Here is an 18,088-nt window from a genome sequence, read left to right as displayed (position 1 = left end):
CAGCCACAGCTCAAACATTTGGCAGCAAGTAATGGATTTCCAAGGGCAGGTCTGGGCTGGTGCTAGGTGGGGCCTGAAAGCCACAAGAGGAGCCCAGAGCTAGGCCTAGCCCAGGGGGTGGGGTCAGAGTAGGGGTGGTACTGGGTGGGGCCTGGGGCCTGCCTGCTGGTGCTACCACACCCTACCCCAAGCTGCCTGCTCTTTTGAGTGCAGCCGAGTGAGTGTGCAGTCTCTGAGTGGAGGGAGGGCTGACCAGTGTATCTTCGTCTCCCTGGGGAAAGGTGCCGGCGAGGTGGACGACATGGCCTGGTGGAAAGCTTGGGTAAGTGCAGAGCAAGCAAAGAGGGAGGGTTCCCACACACTGTTGGTCTAGAGAGAAGTCAGCTCAGGCAACACCTGCTGCCTGCTGGGCCAGGCACTGGACTGCGCTGCCCACGGGGGAGGAAGACAAGGGGAGACTGCCCCCGCCCCATGGATGCTCATGGCTGGAAACAATGGGAACAGGGGAGACGGACAGATAAAGGAACCTCAAAATGCAGCTGGGGAAGCTGCGGGGCTGAGAGAACCCAAATGGAGGGGCCAGGCTGCTGGAAGCAAGGGGGAATCATGGTTAAGTGATACGTGTGTTTGTGTGTCTGTGTGTGGTGTGTGTACAGGTTTACAGAGAACCAGGCAAACGTTTCCTTTGAGAGGGAACAGAATGTACAAAGGCTCAGAAGAGTGGGAAGCGTGGTTCCAAAGAGAAATAGGCCTGACGGTCCTGGATGGGAGGGTAGCGGATCAGGCGAGATCTACCTAGAGAAGCAGGACAGGGCTGGGTCCTACAGAGCCACCCATGGCAGGCAAAGGAGCTTGGGCTCTACCATAAGAGCAATGGGGAGCCACTGAAGGAACTCGAGCTAGACAGCATCCTGATTGAACAAGCTGATGTCGGAGGCCTCATCAATGTCCACCCCTCAGGGGATGGGAGGGCAGCCCGGCCCACAGAGGTTTTGTACAGTTGAAATCTGTGAGTGAAATTTACAGTGACAGGTGGCTGAGTTAGGAGGGACGACACATTTTGCCCCTAAGTCTCCTATGTCCAGATGAATGCACAGATTCTCAGGAATGTTTCACCTGGGTTTGAGTCCAAGGTGAGAACACAAAAGAGGAGTGGGTGACATCCTCCACTCAATGAGGGGGTGGGGGGATGTGCTCCGCACACCTTCAATTCATCCCCAGGCAGCCCTGGGCTAGAAAGGCTGCTCTTTCCACTTGACAGAGGAAGAACCTGAGGCTCAGTGACATCTAGTGACTTGCTCAATCCCACAGCTAGCAGACAGGGGTCTAGTGTGCACTGGGGTCTCTCTCTGTCCCCATCCCCAGGCTCTCTGAGAGTCTCAGTGGGCAACCTGGGCTTACCCCAATTCAGGAAATCTCTTTGTCAGAAATATCACTTCCCAGGAGCTCTCAGATTCAGACATGCTAGGCCGGGACAGGAGGGACAGAGAGGAGGCCTGGGGCAAGGTAGGGTGACTGTCTGGCCCTGGCGAGGCAGCCAGGACAGCTTGAGGGCCAGGCTGGTCTCCAGCTTCATCCCGGCTGATGGAAAACCAGCCTTTGAGGAGGCAGATGTGTCAGGGAGAACCAAGCTCTGGGCACTTTTCAAAGTCAGCTGTTGCCCGGGGTGGCCTGATTCTGGGCCTTGCTCCCAAAATCAGGGGCAGGGTAAAGGCCCATCCCTGTGGCCCACCCAGCCAGGCAGGCAAAGCCTCCTTGTAGGGACCTGGCCAGCCTGGCGGAATGATGATGACACTTCCTGAGCAAGTACTGCGCCCTAGACATTCTTGTGGCAATCTCTCACTTGGGCCTCAAGACGTCTCTGCCATAGAAATGCCCGTATCCTGATTGACAGATAAGGAAACGGACACACAGGGAGGATAACACAAGGTTGCCACACTAGGAAATGCTGGAATCTGGGTTAGACTCTGAGCAGTCTGACGCCAGAGCTCAAACTCTGTGGGGCTTGGCAACCCACAAGCCAAGGGCATCAAGATCACAGGTGGACCCCAGGTGAGATTGGCTGAGCTTCCAGTGAGGGACAGATGACCTCTGAGCGTCTAATGAGACCAGGACTGGACCCGAGGGATGTGAAAGATCAGCTCGAGGGAACCTGTCTGTGCCTCTCATGAGAGATGAAGTTTTGTCTTTCAAGTTCTCCCCAGCAGCCTTGTGACAGGAGAAGGCAAGGGTGTGGCAATTCACCTGAGACCTTCACAGATACATAACAGACGGAGAGTCACAAGCCAGACTGAGTCATCTTTTCAGTGAAAATGTTCCTGTATGGACTGGCCCGCTTTGCACAAGACCCAGGAAAGACCTAGACAGACCTTTCCTCCAACATGGTGGGGGGGTGGCGGCGGGTGTGGGGGGTGGTCTTAAATAGACTATCTGGAGCTCCAACACCCCGTGCTCACATCCAGGGGTCTGATTCCTAGGAAATTTTCACCTGTAAAACTTCAGTGTGGAAAGTGAGGCTGAGGCTTCTCCCTGCAGTGAAATCACAAGCCTCGGAAAGCTATTTTATTTACCAACACCGCCTCTGGAGCACAACCTCAGACCCGCTGAATCCGTCACTCCATGGTGACTAGATCATGCAGCCTGGTATGTCACTGCTGCACAGCCCCTGAGTGCCAGCCTGGGGCAAGAGGCAGGAGGAAAGCTCCTCCTGGGTGGCCCCCAGAGCTTAGCACTGAGATCTGAGATGACCCAACACTCACTAACAACCTGCATTCCTGTGGGCAAGGTTTCCTTCAGGGAAGAGTTCTGGGAAACCTCAGTGTCTGGAAAAGGTTGAGTCATTGATAGAAGGGGGCGGCAGACAGCTGAGCTTCTGAGTCAGGCTGTGGGTTAAGTCCAGCATCACCATTTACTGGCTGTATAGCCTTGCCAAGTTCTCCAAGCCCAGTCTGTGAAATGGGGCATTCATAACTACCTAATGCAACTGGCAAAGATGTCAAGAAGAGCGTTGCGTCTGAAGTACCTAAAGCCTCTAAAACACAAAGCCTGGCACATAGGACCTGCTCAAATCTTTAACAGTAGTAACAGATGCTTGTGACTCCACAAAAAAGGCTTGTGATCTGTGCGTGAGCCCAGCTGGGCGACGTCTGGGACCACACAGGCTCTCTGGATCAAATTGCCACAAGGAATTACTTCTAATAATTTCTTCTATGAAACTTGGTGCTAAAGAAGTAAAGTAGGAAAATCTGTCACTAGATACTTGAAATTCATGCAAAGGATGCAGAAAGGCTTCTTACCTTTTACTCAAAAGTGCTCTGCATTTTCAGGAGCTAGCTAGAGCCAGGAAGGAAGGAAGGAAAAACAGGAGGGGAAAAGGGAGGACAAAGGAAGGGAGGAAGGATGAATGGATGTGGTGACTGGATGGGTGGATGGATGAATGGAATGATGTGGGAGTGGGACATCTGGGTAGTGAATGAATGAGTGGACTGGTGGCTGGATAAGTGGAAGAGTAGATGAGTGGATGAGGGGTGGATAGGAGGAGTAGTTGAACAGGCGCGTGGGAGACCAAATGCAATGGGACTAAATTCCCTTCCATTTGAAGGGTCTCTGAGTCTCCTTCAAACTCAGTCCCCATCTCCAGTCTCCCTCCACTCCTTTATTGCCTATATCCCAAAACACACACTTAAGAGGGATCATTCATTTGCACCTGAGAAATTCTGCAGAGCACCAGTCTCAGGAGCCCTCAGGCAAGACTTGGATTAGAGACTTGGAAATCAAGGGCCCAGGGACTTTGGTTATCTGGTTTATTTCACAACTTTCAGAACATTATGCTATTTTTTCTAAAGCTAACTCTCTGCCCCTCAAGAGCCTAAGGACTTGGAAAGACCCTGAGCTGTCAGGACGCTCAACTGGGTGCCCTGGCCCTCTACTTTCTTATAAGCGCCCACTTCTCAAGAAGAGGGCAGATTGAGCTCAGTCTGGCTTCCCTGCCTCATCCGCACACTTTCCAGGCAGCATGTTCAGCTCCATGAAGACTTTCCTTACTTGATCATTGTCCTTGCAGCTTTGAGCAGGGTTGTCCCTTCCTGTTGCCTGCCAGTCATGCTAGAGGGGCCTGGGGGAGGCTGGGCCTGCTGCCTGTCGCAGATGGCACTGTCTAAGGAGACACAGCCTGATTCAGAGCCCACGCCCCAGCACAGGGGCCGGGATGGGAGCGGTTTTGTGGCTCTGACTGGCGCCAGCCTGTTAAAACAAGGAGCCTTTCTGCAAACAAGGGGCCTTTCTGCAGAGGAGACAAGGCAGTCCCACAGAGCCCCTGGGGAAACCAGCAGTCCCTCACAGTCAGGCCACGGTCTCTGGGGTACCCTTCCCTACACAGCTAATGCCTTGGAGTGACCAACCCCTGGGTCATTCGGCCTCGCGGATCTCCTAAGAGATTCCATGGTTGACCCCTGTCACTCCAGTGAAGCCGTCACTGGACTCTAAAGGATGCTCCCTCTTCAGCATCACCCCCCTCAAGCCCCTGATGATTCTTTTTCAGGCCAAGTCCCCTACTCTAACTCTATCCTCCCAAATTTTTTGTTGTTGTTTTTTTTTTTTTAATTTTCCTTAAAGTCCATTGATCATCATAAAAACCCAGAAAGTGCAAGTAAGGAGGAAACAAATGTCTACCTGAGGATCTAAGGACCCAGAGCTAGAAAGGAGACATGGCACAGGACTGGGGTGGGCAGAAGGGTTGGAGGCATGGTCCCCACGGAGCAGCTGGCTATGGGAGAGCTGAAGGCTGGAGTCCAGTCTCTAGACCTGCTTCTTGCTGTCCCACAATCGACACAGTGGCTCTGGAAGTGGCCACAGTGCCAGCTACCTGTGAGGTCTTCCCCTACACTGTCTGAGCCTACAAGCCCCAACTCCCCAGGGCTGGCACTAGGGCTGAAAGCTGGGATTCCATCTCTTAGTGTGGCACTGACCCACTCCTCCTCAGAAGGCCCCTCCTTCCAGCCTGAAGCCCCTCCTTCCAGGCCTCCCCTTGACCAGGCGCTAACAGGCACATGGAGCCTCTGCAGCCCTGACATGAGGGGGCTGTATGGCAACTTGATGCCGAGTGGACGAAGGTGCCCCTTCCTCAGCATAGTCTGCCAGAATCTAGCATATCCAGAAGCTGCAGCCTCCACTCACCCTGGGAGAACAGGCAGGTCCAGGATGGATGGAGGCTCAGCCGCTGGTCGGCAGGGGCCGAGCTGGTGCCCACCGCGCTGAGGCAGCTGCAAGGTGCACTGCTTTCCTCCCTCCTGCGCTGAGCAGGCCTGGATTCTCTTGCAGGTTGAACAAGAGGGCGTCTCAGTGAAGGGCAGCCCCCACTTCAACCCAGATCCTGACGCAGAGACCCTCTACAAAGCCATGAAGGGGATTGGTGAGTGGCCTTGATACAGGAACTCAGTGACTCTCTGGGGCTCTGCCATTCTGCTCAAGACCCCTCTGTTCACACCCTTGGGAGTCAGGGTCTCCCCATCATCTACTGGCAGCCAGAGAATCACACAGGGCCCACCTTCCCCAGCACAGGTCTACAGGGGCCTGAAGACTGGAGGTGGGAGGGTGGTTGTGAGTAACGGGGGTGGGAAGCAGGAGGCCACCTGCCATGTGCTCCTGCACGCCCTTGTGCAGGGACCTCCCCTCACTCAGCCTGAGCTTTCGCACTCGTAAAATAGCCCCAAGAACTCCAGGCCCTGTGTGTCACTGTGAATTTCAGATGGGACAATATTGGGAATGGTGGCGGGGGCTGACCTAGTCCCAGGGGGCTCCAGCCATGCAGACTCTGCAGCATCTCCCCCCACCCAGCTTAGGCTGGCCACAGGGCCGGCTCCATCCTGTCTCCAGTGTCTGCTTTCCTGATGGCTGGCCGGAGGCCTGCTGGGATTAGGATAACCCAGCCCAGACAGCCCTCATGTTGTCACCCTAGGCGGGATTTACCCTCTTACTGGCTCCAACTGGTGAACTGGGGCATTAACAAAAACTGCCATTCCCAGACAAACTGAGAAGGAATTTTCTGTCCTCTGCTTCCTATGAAATCTTTATTATTGTCTCCATTTCCCAAAGAAAAAATGCAGTGGCTTGGAGAGCTGCTGGCTTCCTGTCCACCCAGTCGCTGGGCCGGGAATCAGATCTGGTTTTCCGGATCCTCTGCCCCACCATCCCCCACAGTCACCAGCACAAGGGAGGTCAGGGCGGGACGTGAGCTCCAAAGGCCGTGGGCGATGTCCAGAGCAGATCAGATGACCAGAGGGGCCTCCAAGCCCATCACTGTGAGGCCGAGCCTGGGCTGCACCCACATTGTGTGGGCCAGGGGTGGACAGGTAGATTTTCTGTCTGTCTTGTCTACACCATGAAAATCACCAGGTTCGGGAGCTTTCCAGGTTATGCGTCCCCACTGCTTGGCCACCATGCAGCTGCCCTCCCTGCTCCCCAGCCCCCATCAGCCCCTGGGGGAAATGGGGGTGCTCATGCCATGCCCCCTGCAGGGACCAACGAGCAGGCCATCATCGACGTGCTCACAAAGAGAAGCAACGCACAGCGGCAGCAGATCGCCAAGTCCTTCAAGGCTCAGTTTGGCAAGGTAAGGGTGGCAGGTGTGCGCAGGTGGGCTGTGGAGACTGCTGCTGCCAGAGACAACCGGGGAGGCAGCAGCATGCTGGAGGAGCTCCAGCTGATCCAGCTGATTAGGAGCCCCGCCCACTGGCGACACCAGCATTTGGGACATATGCTGAAAATATGGTGCATTTTATCTCTGAAAATCAGATTTAACTCATCATCCTGTGTTTTACCTAGAAAACTTACTTACAGATGGCTCCCCACACACGTTTCCCAACCTCTCTCTCACTTGCTCCCTTACATTTGCTCCAGGGTCCCATCCCTGAGCTATTTCCCTGCCTCTACACTTTGCTTGTCCAATTTTCTGAGCCTGGAAGGCCCTTTTCTTTCCCACATGTCAGGGATGCAGGACAGACTCAGCCCTGTGCCGTGCGACGGGGTTGTCTCCTCACATTGGAGCTGCCATTCACGTACAGTTTCCTCTTGCCGTGGGGGAAATCCAAGGGCAGGGAGCACACAGTCTGGCTTTGTCCCTCCTCCCGCTGCCCCCAGGACAGAGCCAGACACTGGTGTGCCAGCTAAAGAGAGTAATAAATGCATGCAGAGTCGTGGTAGCTGGAAGCCTCCATCAGCACACATCAATAATGTGGACATTTAACCCAGAAAGACAAGTGGCAAAACCCAAGCACTGCATATGAGAAACCAATATGCTCTTCTAAAAAATAATTTCTCCCTCTTAACCTTCACAGCTGTGTATTATTCTCTGCATTTGATGTTAGAGGAAACTGATGTCCTGAGAGGTAGGGGATGTTGTCCAAGTCTCCAGAGCCTGTAAGAAACAAGATTGGGTTTGAAATCTAGATCTGAAAAGGCCATTGGTCCTTTAGCTGTGAGAAGATGAGCTGTGTGTGGCCTTGTGGCTTCTTGCAAACACAAGTGCCTTAGAAGGAGACATGCATAAAATAGATTCCATAATTCATTTCACTCATTTATTGAGTGTCTATGGGCTAAATGACAGGGACTCGATGGTGAATAATGACAAACTTGTATTTAGGGATGATGGTGTGTCCAACACAGCACTGAAAAAGGGCTTGGCATCTCTCTGCCAATCCCCTAAGCAATGGCATGAAGCAGGGACGCCATGGTATCTATTCCACAGGGAAGGATAATGATACTCAGAGAGGCTGAGTTGCTGGCCCAAGAAACCCCAGCCAGCACCAGCACATGGCAGAGCCTACTTGGGAATCTCGCCAGAGCCCGTGGGCCCCACCACCATCCTCGCCAGCACTCCAATGGGTGCAGCACCCAGAATATCATCATTCCCTCTTCCTGCCTTAGGATCTCATCGAGACCTTGAAGTCGGAGCTGAGTGGCAAGTTTGAGAGGCTCATCATAGCCCTCATGTACCCTCCATACAGATATGAAGCCAAGGAGCTATATGATGCCATGAAGGTAACCAAGCAAGTTGGTTGGGGAAGAGGCAGAATCACTTACAAGGACTGAATGAGGGGATGATGCCCAGGACTCCTTTCCCCAGAGAGCTTAGCACAGGGAGCTCCAAACTCTCCTTGAGCCACTGTTTGGAATGAGCTCAGCAAGCTGGGAGCTTGCTGCTCATGAGACCATAGAACGCATTTCAGGACTTAGTAGAACATAGGTTCTTCTGTCTCAGAGCAGAAAGAATTTGGTGAGAGGCAAAGTGACAGATAAGTGATTTATTAGAATAGAAAGCTTGTGAGGCTAAGTGGGCTACAGTTTTATAATTAAAGGAAAAGTGGGGAGGGGGAGAAGACCACCTTCTTCCTCATTCTTGACATCAAACTTCAGTCATCATTTCCTCCTCCATGATGGGTAGGGGATTTTCTCTTCCCTAAATAGTCAAACCAGGACTGTCATGAAACAGTGGAAATGAGCAAAAAGGCTGTAATGTATACTAAAATATAGTAAATCATCTCAGTTTTCAATATAAGGTCTCCTTTTCCTTAATTTTTGTTTTTAGTGCGGGCAGAAGAGCCTGTCCTGGCAATCATTAGCTTACTGAGCTCCCTGGGCAGGATGTGGGTCTCATCCCACCATTGTTTCATTGTCTGGGAGGATGTCTCATGTTTCTGTTGCAGGGTTTTGTTGCTAAGCAAGGCTGCTTGGTTTTGTGGTTAAGCAAACCTGTTTTCCTAAGTGACCATTAACTTACAGGGCTCTCCCACATTTTTTCTCTGTTGACCATCCCCTAGTGGGATTAACTGCTTAATCACCTACTTTGTCCCTTTACTCCATTCCTGTCACTCAGACTGCCACCAAACAGACTGGTTCTGTTTGGTTATCAAGTTATCAAGTTATCTTGGTTATCAAGACTGAGTCACCTGGTCTTGATAAAGCCAGAATCAGTCCTTCTCGGGACACCACTAGACCAGGTGTGCAGGAATTAGGAACCAGCCTCTGCTGTCTCGTGCCTGGTTCTCCAATTTCCCTTTACTTCCCATTGATTCTTTTGCATTTGAAGATGATTCAGGAGTTAGGACCAAGGAACAATAATCATCTCCATGGAAAGGTCACTTACTGTGTACACAGACCTGCTGGGCATTTTACATCTATTTCCTCCACCCCCAGTGGGGGTGATTTATTATCCCTGTGTCCTGATGAGGATCCTTAGGCTCAGGGAGGTCAAGCAACCTGTTTGGGACCACCCAGCTCTGGAGGGGCAAGCTGAGACCCAGTTTTCCTATCACATCACTTGCCCATAACAGCCACCACTGGAGACAAATGCAGGTGGATTCCTCTAGTAACATCCTCCAGCAGAGGCCTCCCAGCAGAGCGATGACGAAATCTTCCTAGGGCTTTTCCTCGTGCCTCTCAACAAAAAAGGGTGTGGACATAGCAGGAGCGTGCAAACGGTCCTCTCCAGTAAGCAGAGATTTTTATCCCCAGGGCATAGGAACCAAAGAGGGTGTCATCATCGAAATTCTGGCTTCTCGGACCAAGAACCAGCTGCGGGAGATAATGAAGGCATACGAGGAAGGTAAGGGGCCGGTCAAGAAGATGTGGGCCCTGAGTTAAAGGCTAGCTTGGGAATGGCCATGAGCTTTGGCAGCGTAGCAAGGAATAAGAGACAAGAAGTGTACTGGGCCGCATTGGAAAGGACTCTTTCTGGGCTTTTCCACACATGGGTGCTGAGCACCCACTGTGTTCCAAATCCCACGCCTGATAGTGACGTCAGATATGGCTCAGGCTTAGCCGCTAAGCTCCCTAAACTCACAGGCTGCTTGCTGGAGGGAAGGGCATGCAGACACTAAACTCTGCCCCTTGAGAGTATGGCAGTGCTGCAGGCCACAAAATTTTTCAGCAGTGGGTGGTGGGGCTGGTACCTTCCTGGTTGGGCATAGGCTGACCCCCAGGGACCATGCAGGGCCCCATTTCAGCAGTGGGGGATGTGGAGCCCAAGCTAGCTATCGTGGAGTCCATGGTATGCAAGGCAAAGCCCCTCTTTCTCAAGGTCTGCCTGGTGAGGAGTCTATCTGAAGGTTCTGGCTTTGATGAGCCACTTGATGAAATGGAGCTTGATCAGGCTGTCTAGACTGGCCCATCTCTGTGTTTTGAGCCTGGCCAGCAACCCATGTCACTTCCTTGCTCTGAACGACAACCAGTGGGGAGCCTCTACCACTCAGACACTCGCACCAAAGACTCATCCTTCCTAGAAGGCTTTAGTCAGGAGAAGTGTGGGAAACGGGGCTGAGAGGAAAAGAGCAGGTGTAAGTTTCACGGTCCTGATCCCCTGCAGACTATGGGTCCAACCTGGAAGAAGACATCAAAGCAGACACCAGCGGCTACCTGGAGAGGATTCTGGTGTGCCTCCTGCAGGTATCACAGCCCTGGATCCTGGGAACCCCTTGTCTGGGGGATCCCAGCCACTCCCCACTCCCAGAGAGCCGCTCTTGGCCAGAGCTGCTGGGGTTGGCTGAGGTGGGGGCAAGGGTGTGGTACAACCACTAGGGCCTGGGCTCACTGGCTTCATCCCAGCATGGTTGAAAGGCCCTCATTGGAGAACCCCTGCACCTCTCCAGGAAGCAGAAGAAGAGGGCACATCATTGGGCAGGTCCTGACCACCAGGCCCCATGCCAGGCATGGCGCTTACTTTTGCTCAATGAATTCCCCATCCCCCTCAGGGCATTTCTTACAACTCTCATTTTACAGATGAGAGAGCCAAGGCCTGCCCAGCTGTCCCCTCCGCCCAGGCTGCTCTGCTCAGCCAGCCTACCTTAGAGTCACTTCTTCTGTTCCTAGGGCAGCAGAGATGACTTGAGTGGTTATGTGGACCCAGGATTGGCCCTGCAAGATGCACAGGTGAGGCTACCCCTCAGCAGCTTCTGCCTTCCTGGCCACCTGGCCCCACCCTCTGCCATCTAGACTCCAGGTGGGGCAGTGGGGGAGGAGGGTGTTTTCTGATGCTAGGCTGAAACCCAACTCAGCTCTCGAATCTGGGGATGCTGGGCCTCCGAGGTCCAGATGTGTGCTTCTGGGTCTCTATAGATCTGCCTGCTGGCAGAGCACTTATAACTGCCTAGAGGCAGGGTGAAGCCCAGGGCGAGGCAGGGCCGTTCCTAGAGCAGCCCGAAGAAGAGAATTTAACCACGGGACTAGCAGGCTCCCCATCAAAAAGATGATCAAGCAGAGGAGAATGCCCACCTGGCAGGGTGGACCGAGGGTGGTCCTTCACCCCCTTGCTCACCTTCACTGGTTGTCATGGGTGTCCCCATGCCAGGATCTGTATGCAGCGGGTGAGAAGATCTGTGGGACAGATGAGATGAAGTTCATCACTATCCTGTGTACACGCAGCGCCACACACCTGATGAGAGGTACGGGGGAGGCAGGGAGGCAACGTCAGGACCATGAGGGGCCGGTGCCTCTCCCTTCATACTGAATATTCAGTGTGACCATGTCAAGACATGGAGTTGGGGAAAGGGCTGAGGATCCCAGGACCCTTTCCCCAGCAACCAAGTGGAAGTCAGGGGTGGTGAATTGATGTATAGGCTCTGATGTAAGATGTTGGGGGATGTCAGGCTGAGTGCACATGTCAGCTAAGAGAAGGCTCTCTCCACAGTGTTTGAGGAATATGAGAAAATTGCCAACAAGAGCATTGAGGACAGCATCAAGAGTGAGACCCATGGGTCTCTGGAGGAGGCCATGCTTACAGTAGGTAAGAGACGGAGCTCCATGCCCAGATACACATGTGTCTCCCAGCCCTGGGGCTCTGTGGAGGGGCAGCATCAACGGGCGGAGGGCCCAGAGCTCAATGGCAAGTGCTGGGTCCCTGTGCTCACCATCAATCAAGGTAAACCTCCATATCAGACCTCACTCAGCATGTACCATCCACCCAGGACACTGGAGCTACTAGGGAAGACCCAGAGTCCTCAAAGTGCTCTGTCCTGCCCGAGATGGCTCCCTATGCTGCCCATGTAGTTCCCAGCACTGTGTACGTCGTTGTGTATGAGTATGTGTGTGAAGGTGTCTGAGTACATGAATGTATGTGTATGCACACATTTGCAGGATTGCGCAAGACCCAGGGGCTATGCTCACCTGCAGCAGCCACACAGAGAACATTCTGGCTTTGATTGTGAAGGTCCGAAAAAGCCAACTAGCAGGACCTCAGTCAGGGGTCTGTCCCCTGCCTCAGTTGCTGACTGAAGAAATGATGAAGTGTAGTTGGAGTCCAAACTGAGTGATGGGTCGTCTGACGCTGGGGAACACTGAGAACCTTCCCCCAGGCGTGAGGTCAGGTTCATGTAGGAGGACCCACTCCAGAGCGCATCCTGGGGTCCAGAGCCAGAGTGACAGGCAGAAGAGTCATTGCAGAATGAAGAACTGAGGCCCGGAGCAGAGGGACTTTCCTCCTCCCTCCCATAATAGAGCCAAGGTCACCTCCACATCAGGTTGTCCCCATTGGTTGCCAAGTAGCCTGGGAGCTTCACAGTATGTCCTGGTCCCTAAAAGTTGATTGGGATATCTGACACTCCCCAGGCACCTTTGAGTGCTGTGATAAATCTAATCTATGCCAGACCATCTAAACATGACCCCTACTCCAGTCTCAGCTCCCATGGGCAGCCCCTGCCTTTAAACAACTCCTAAATAAAATCTACAGGCAAGGAAAAGCAAGACCATGCGGTGCCCTTCTGGGCCCTTCCTGCTGATTACTCCTTGAAGACTCACATCACTGTCTTCACATGTGAGGGCAGGGCAAGGCAGGGAGATCAAGTCACTAACACAGCGCCGTCAGGCAGGGTTCAAACTCCTGCCTGTCTCCCTCAGAGCCCTCCTCTTTCTGCTGCCTTGGGTCAAAACACCAATCTCCCTACCCAGACACTCAGTCTCTAAAGCAGCATCCATGGAAGAGAGTGTGGGGCCATCTGCTCTGGAGCCAAGCCCCATCTGTCACAGAGGAATTCATTCTGCAGGTGTCCTCTGACAAGTGACACTTGGAGGCCAGTGGTCCCCACAATGGTGGCTCCTCCTTGGAGCTGTGTGGATGGACTCAGTGAAGCTGTCTCTGGAATGTCAGAGCCCAGGGACTCCCTTGATGGAGCTGTGGTCCGATGGGCCAGACCAACCCTGGGCCCCAGTGCATGTCACATCCTGCCCTTCTGTCTGCCCGCTCTTGGCCTTGGCACCTGTGCCCAGTGCCCTGGGCTTCCCTCCCTGCCCCACCCCTCCTGACGCAAAGCCTTTCAGGACTAGGCAGAGCACCGATAAATAGGCCAAGATTTGCACAACCCTTAGGACCCAAAGCAAGACGTAAATAAAGAAACATGTATACGATGCTGCCCACAGCCCCTGGTTGCTAACAGCACTTTCCTGTTTGCAGTGAAGTGCACCCGGAACCTCCACAGCTACTTTGCGGAGCGCCTTTACTTCGCCATGAAGGTAACTGTTTTGTTTTCTGTGTGCCTGAACCTCAGACCTACATGGCACCAAAGCCAAGGAGCTCAGAGCCACCACCCAGTTCTTCCACACTTGGGTCTCCTCTTATCCCAGCCTCTTGTGGATCAGGCTGGTTTTAGTTCTCAGTGGGCAAATCGAGGCTAGGGAAGGGAAGCCGCATCTCCTGAAGGCTGGATCTGGGCAGGTGCGCTCCCAGGTGTTCATGGCCCTGAGCTTTCACCGCAGCCCTCTGACTCTTCATGGTGCAATCCGCCCTCCCATCCACCCTCCCAGAGATGACGAAACCGTGCTCAAGGTCGCGTAGCTGATACGTGGCAAAGCCTTGATTTGAACCCAAGTCAGTGCCATTGTCCTTTTAATTTATTTATTATTGTCCAAGTGGCTTCCTTGAGAAAGCACAGGATTGCCAGGAGGTCAAGGCACCCTTTGAATGGACACATTCAACTTTTCTGTGTGTGCCAGAGTGCCGATCTGGGTTCGCCTATTGTCCAAAAGGCTGCACTGGTCACTCAGACAGCTGTTCAAATGCTCGTATTAGGTGCAGGTTGTGGTATCTGGACCCACATTGGAAGATAGATAGTCAAAATAATTCCTGAAGGTTAAGGTGACTGCCCACCTCTTCTGATTGATGGATGTTAACATTATCTGAAGCAAGAACCCCAGACTCTCTGGCTACATCTGGCCAGGGATATGAAAAAGTCTGTGGGATCCCTGTGGCCCTGTGGCTCCTTCTGACATAAGAGTATTCAAGGGTGAAAGTAAGAGGGAGGGTCGTGCCTGTGCATTGTCCAGTTAAGCAGAGTTCACGATGTTGCTGCCCTAGGAAGAGGTCTTGTTCCTGGAGCAAAGAGAATTTTGTGTCCAGAATCAAATTAAACACACACTGCAGCCTGGGGCATTTGGCTACTAATGAGAAACAACATGAGCCGTGAGCAAGGAGGGATCCCCTCGTGCATCCTTCTAATGCTTCACTGTCCTTCCTGTTTCCCCATCCCCTACAAAAGCCCCCGGGACCCAACATAGACTTGTCATTGCCACAAAGGTGGACCAGGAAGGCAGGAAGTGATGGTTGGTTGCTGTGTTTTATCCAGGGAGCAGGGACTATGGATGGGACCCTGATAAGAAACATCGTTTCCAGGAGTGAGATTGACTTAAATCTTATCAAGAATCAGTTCAAGAAGATGTACGGCAAGACCCTCAGCAGCATGATCATGGTGAGTCATAAGCTCCCAATTCTAACACCAGTTTGAAACAGAGATCTTTCTGGGAAACCTGAATGCTGTGACCAATGCCATCAGTCACATGTGTCCATCCCTTCCCAGGGAGTATCACACTTGTATTCATTGCTGTGTGGTGCGTACAGGGACCACAAGGAGGCCAGTGTGACTAGTGGAGGTCCCTGTTCACCCAGAAAGTTAGCTTTGCCTTTGTGTTACAGTTATCCCTTTGAAAATGACACACCAAATCCTTGCAGAATGAACCATATCTGATGAGTCAATGAGAGTAGTTTAGTAGGAATTGAGGAGCAGCATTTAAATACAGATTTAAGTAATCCTGGCAGCAACATTTAACGGAGATAAATCATATGAGCTTCAGTGGGTTGCCTAACATGATTCCCATCAGTGAATGTTCTAGAGTTGAGAAAATGCAGAGCAATTATCACACTGCTATAACTTTAAGAGAAATAGCTCTTCTAGCTGTTAATGTCAATTGAGGCCTTGACAGTTTCATTAACAAAAGTCAAGTCATGAGAAATATATCCCTAAGTCTTCACTGGCTACTAAGTCAAGTCTCTAGTTATTCTACAAATGCCTATTGTTCACTATACTTTTCAAGAAACACATGGCTTATGAGATGTTAAAAAGACATTCTCCCTTTCAGAAGTTTCAGAATGCAGCAATAGGTGGTCAGGGTGAGGGGTGGGGGTGCGTGGTGGCAGTAGGAACAGCCTGAAGTGGAAAACAAGGAAAGATAGGTGACAGTGTGGGAGGCGGTGGCATAGGAACCAGTACAAGCATGGGCCAGGACTCCCCCCAAGAAGCACAGCTCCCAGTGATAAGAGCTCCTGATGGAGGCGACTCCAAGCCAGGTCAATGTCCTTCTAACCAAACTCCCTTCTAAATCTCATGTCCCTCCTGTCCTCAGGAAGACACAAGCGGTGACTACAAGAATGCCCTGCTCAACCTGGTGGGCAGCGACCTCTGAAGCTTCAGAAGGACAAGAGCAAAGGCTAAGAAGGCGGAGTCACTGGGTCCTGCTTGCTCAGCCTTGGCCATGGAGGGGGGTGTGGGTGGGGGAAGCCACAGCACACCTTTCAGTCTTCTATCTCCCAGCTTCTAGCACTTTCCACCCAGTTTCTCTGATCCAGAAAGAAGGAACAGCCTGGGACTCATACCTCTACTGTCCTTCCAAGTCAATTCCAGGTGTGAGCACATTGCCAGCCTTAGAATATACTGTGCCTGGTCTAACAAATACCTTGATGTGAAGGAATCTGCAAGAGCTTGTAATTGTTTCTTTCTCCCTACACAAGCGCTTCCCAAGCCTGCCTGGTCAGAGCCCCCGAGGCACAATTTACATAAAGACTCAGCCCCACCCCCATCTACTAAACTAGATCTGCAGAGAAAGGACCAGAGCATATGGAATTTTAATAAGTGTCTCAGCGGATGTGCTTCTCTTTCAGACAACCAGAGAAGGCTGTGAGAACCTATTTGTTTCAGGGCACATACTCATGGGCAACTGAGAAAGGAACACATATATCCAGGCCAGATGGGCTGTCTAACATTCATTCACCAGCTCCATCTAAAAATACGAGGCTAGAGGTAGAAGAGAAATTCTCTCATCACCCTCCCAGCAGAGAAAGCTGAAAACTAATGTCCTGACAAGGACACTGTGTTCTAAGAGGCTTGGGCTTCTCTAACTCTTGACAAAATCAGGTCCTCCTTCCTTTCATGACAGAGCATGGAGAATCTCTAATGCTAACCAGTGGCAATGGCAACTGATCACAGGAGAAACTGAGATGCCTGTGTTGAGCTTTTCAGACTAATAAAGATTTTTACAGTGGAATATACGTGTCTTTGGATTTTTAGCAGTGACCAAAGTAGGACCACTTGAATCAGCCAAATTCTACCCCATTGAGTCTACTCTCCTGATTATGCCATCTAGGGCCACAAAGCTTATCTTTTTCCACAACACCATTTCTGATCTCTGAATACAGCCCACATATTCTGCCAAGATTTCTTCTGTCAAAGCCAAATGTCCCTGATCCCTTCACCTATGCCTCCTAAGGCCCAGTTTGCAGCCAAGTCCTCTGAACATGCTCTGGCTTGCAAACTCCCTTTTAGAGTACAATCCCAAGGAACTGGGTTTGTTTATTGGTTGGTTGGTTGGTTTTTTTCAGGGATAGACAATAAGATTTTATGTGTCCATGTCAGGTCCAGGTTCATGCCGCCCTGGTGGGGTTTCAATCCATTTACAAGCATCTTGTCAGAAAGCCTGCAAGGGATCCACAGGGCAGGACCAGGCTTTCCTCGTGCAGGTCATCACATCACAATAATGCTTTGTTAAAGGGCAGATCATTATGCAGCTTTGGGAATGAAATACCTTGGAGTGAAGAGTGAAGCAAATCAGTGAGGGTTTTAAGTTCACATAGAGGAGAGGTAGATTCTGGCTGTGCATTGCACGGGTTCTGACTCTGACCATCACTTCACATGTGCAAGTGTGTGTGAGAGAGAAAGCCTTAGCTTTTCCTGCACGGGTGGAGACTCGGTTGTAATCATTGCTTTCAAGTCACCCCAAAGCAAGTGGTAGAAAACCATCATTTATGATGCTCTTGGGTTCTACAGGCCAGGAATTCAACAGTATGGGTAACTTGTCTCTGCTTCAGCAAGACTGAGGACAGTGTTGGGAAGACCCAAAAGTCAGGAGAACACTAGGGCAGGTACTGGAATCATCTGGAGACTTCTTTACTCACAAGTTGGGTGCTGCTGAGATGGCTGGAAGGCTGGGCTCCTACCTGCAGCTTCACCAGGATGGGGCTCCAGGTGGGAGCACTTCCATGGTGGCTCAGGGCTGTGTCACCTTCTGTGACATACCTCACACAGATCCCTTCCATGGTGTCCTGTTGGTCAAAGTCATCATGAGCCAGCCCATCTTCAAAGTAAGGAAACACAGTCCCCATCTGTCAATGGGCGAATATCAAAGAATTTGGTGGCCAATTTCTTAAACCCTGAACACGTGGCTTAAATATTGCACAACTCATGCAGCCCTTTGTGCATGGCTGCTGTCTACAGGGCTGGATCGGGGTCTAAGGGGCCGCCAAAGGGTCAGGTCTCAATCCCTACTGCTGGGTTTCGGGGCTATCTGTCAGGTCCCAGGCAAGGCTCTGGGTGGTGATGATTCTTTTTTTCTATTTTTGGCTCAAGCCCTCCCCTGGACTTTCTTCCAGTGCTGAGTCACTGAGTCACTTTCGGCCAAAGCCCTTTAGAAAGGATGCAGGATCCCTCCACCCTGCAATCCATTGGAATGCTAGTTCTCTAGAGGAGTCCCTTGGGGCCCACCCCCAAACCAGCCTGAC

At 51.9% G+C, this 18,088-nt stretch overlaps 1 protein-coding gene across 1 annotated transcript; it reads left to right on the top strand.

Annotated features, from left to right (window-relative positions):
• Positions 1–203: 203 nt before the first annotated feature.
• LOC129641858 (annexin A8) lies at positions 204–16,572 on the top strand. Its single transcript, XM_055566443.1, has 12 exons — positions 204–322; positions 5,320–5,410; positions 6,516–6,610; positions 7,924–8,037; positions 9,511–9,601; positions 10,361–10,440; positions 10,864–10,923; positions 11,342–11,435; positions 11,681–11,776; positions 13,439–13,497; positions 14,607–14,729; positions 15,661–16,572. The coding sequence occupies exons 1-12, from the start codon at positions 302–304 to the stop codon at positions 15,718–15,720; spliced, it is 984 nt and encodes a 327-aa protein (XP_055422418.1). The 5' UTR covers positions 204–301; the 3' UTR covers positions 15,721–16,572.
• The last annotated feature ends 1,516 nt before the right edge of the window (positions 16,573–18,088 follow it).

This window comes from Bubalus kerabau, chromosome 1 (assembly GCF_029407905.1).
Source record: "Bubalus kerabau isolate K-KA32 ecotype Philippines breed swamp buffalo chromosome 1, PCC_UOA_SB_1v2, whole genome shotgun sequence".
NCBI lineage: Eukaryota > Metazoa > Chordata > Mammalia > Artiodactyla > Bovidae > Bubalus > Bubalus kerabau.
The sequence above is the reverse complement of the archived record's forward strand: the minus strand, read 5'-3'. Positions and strand labels throughout refer to the sequence as shown.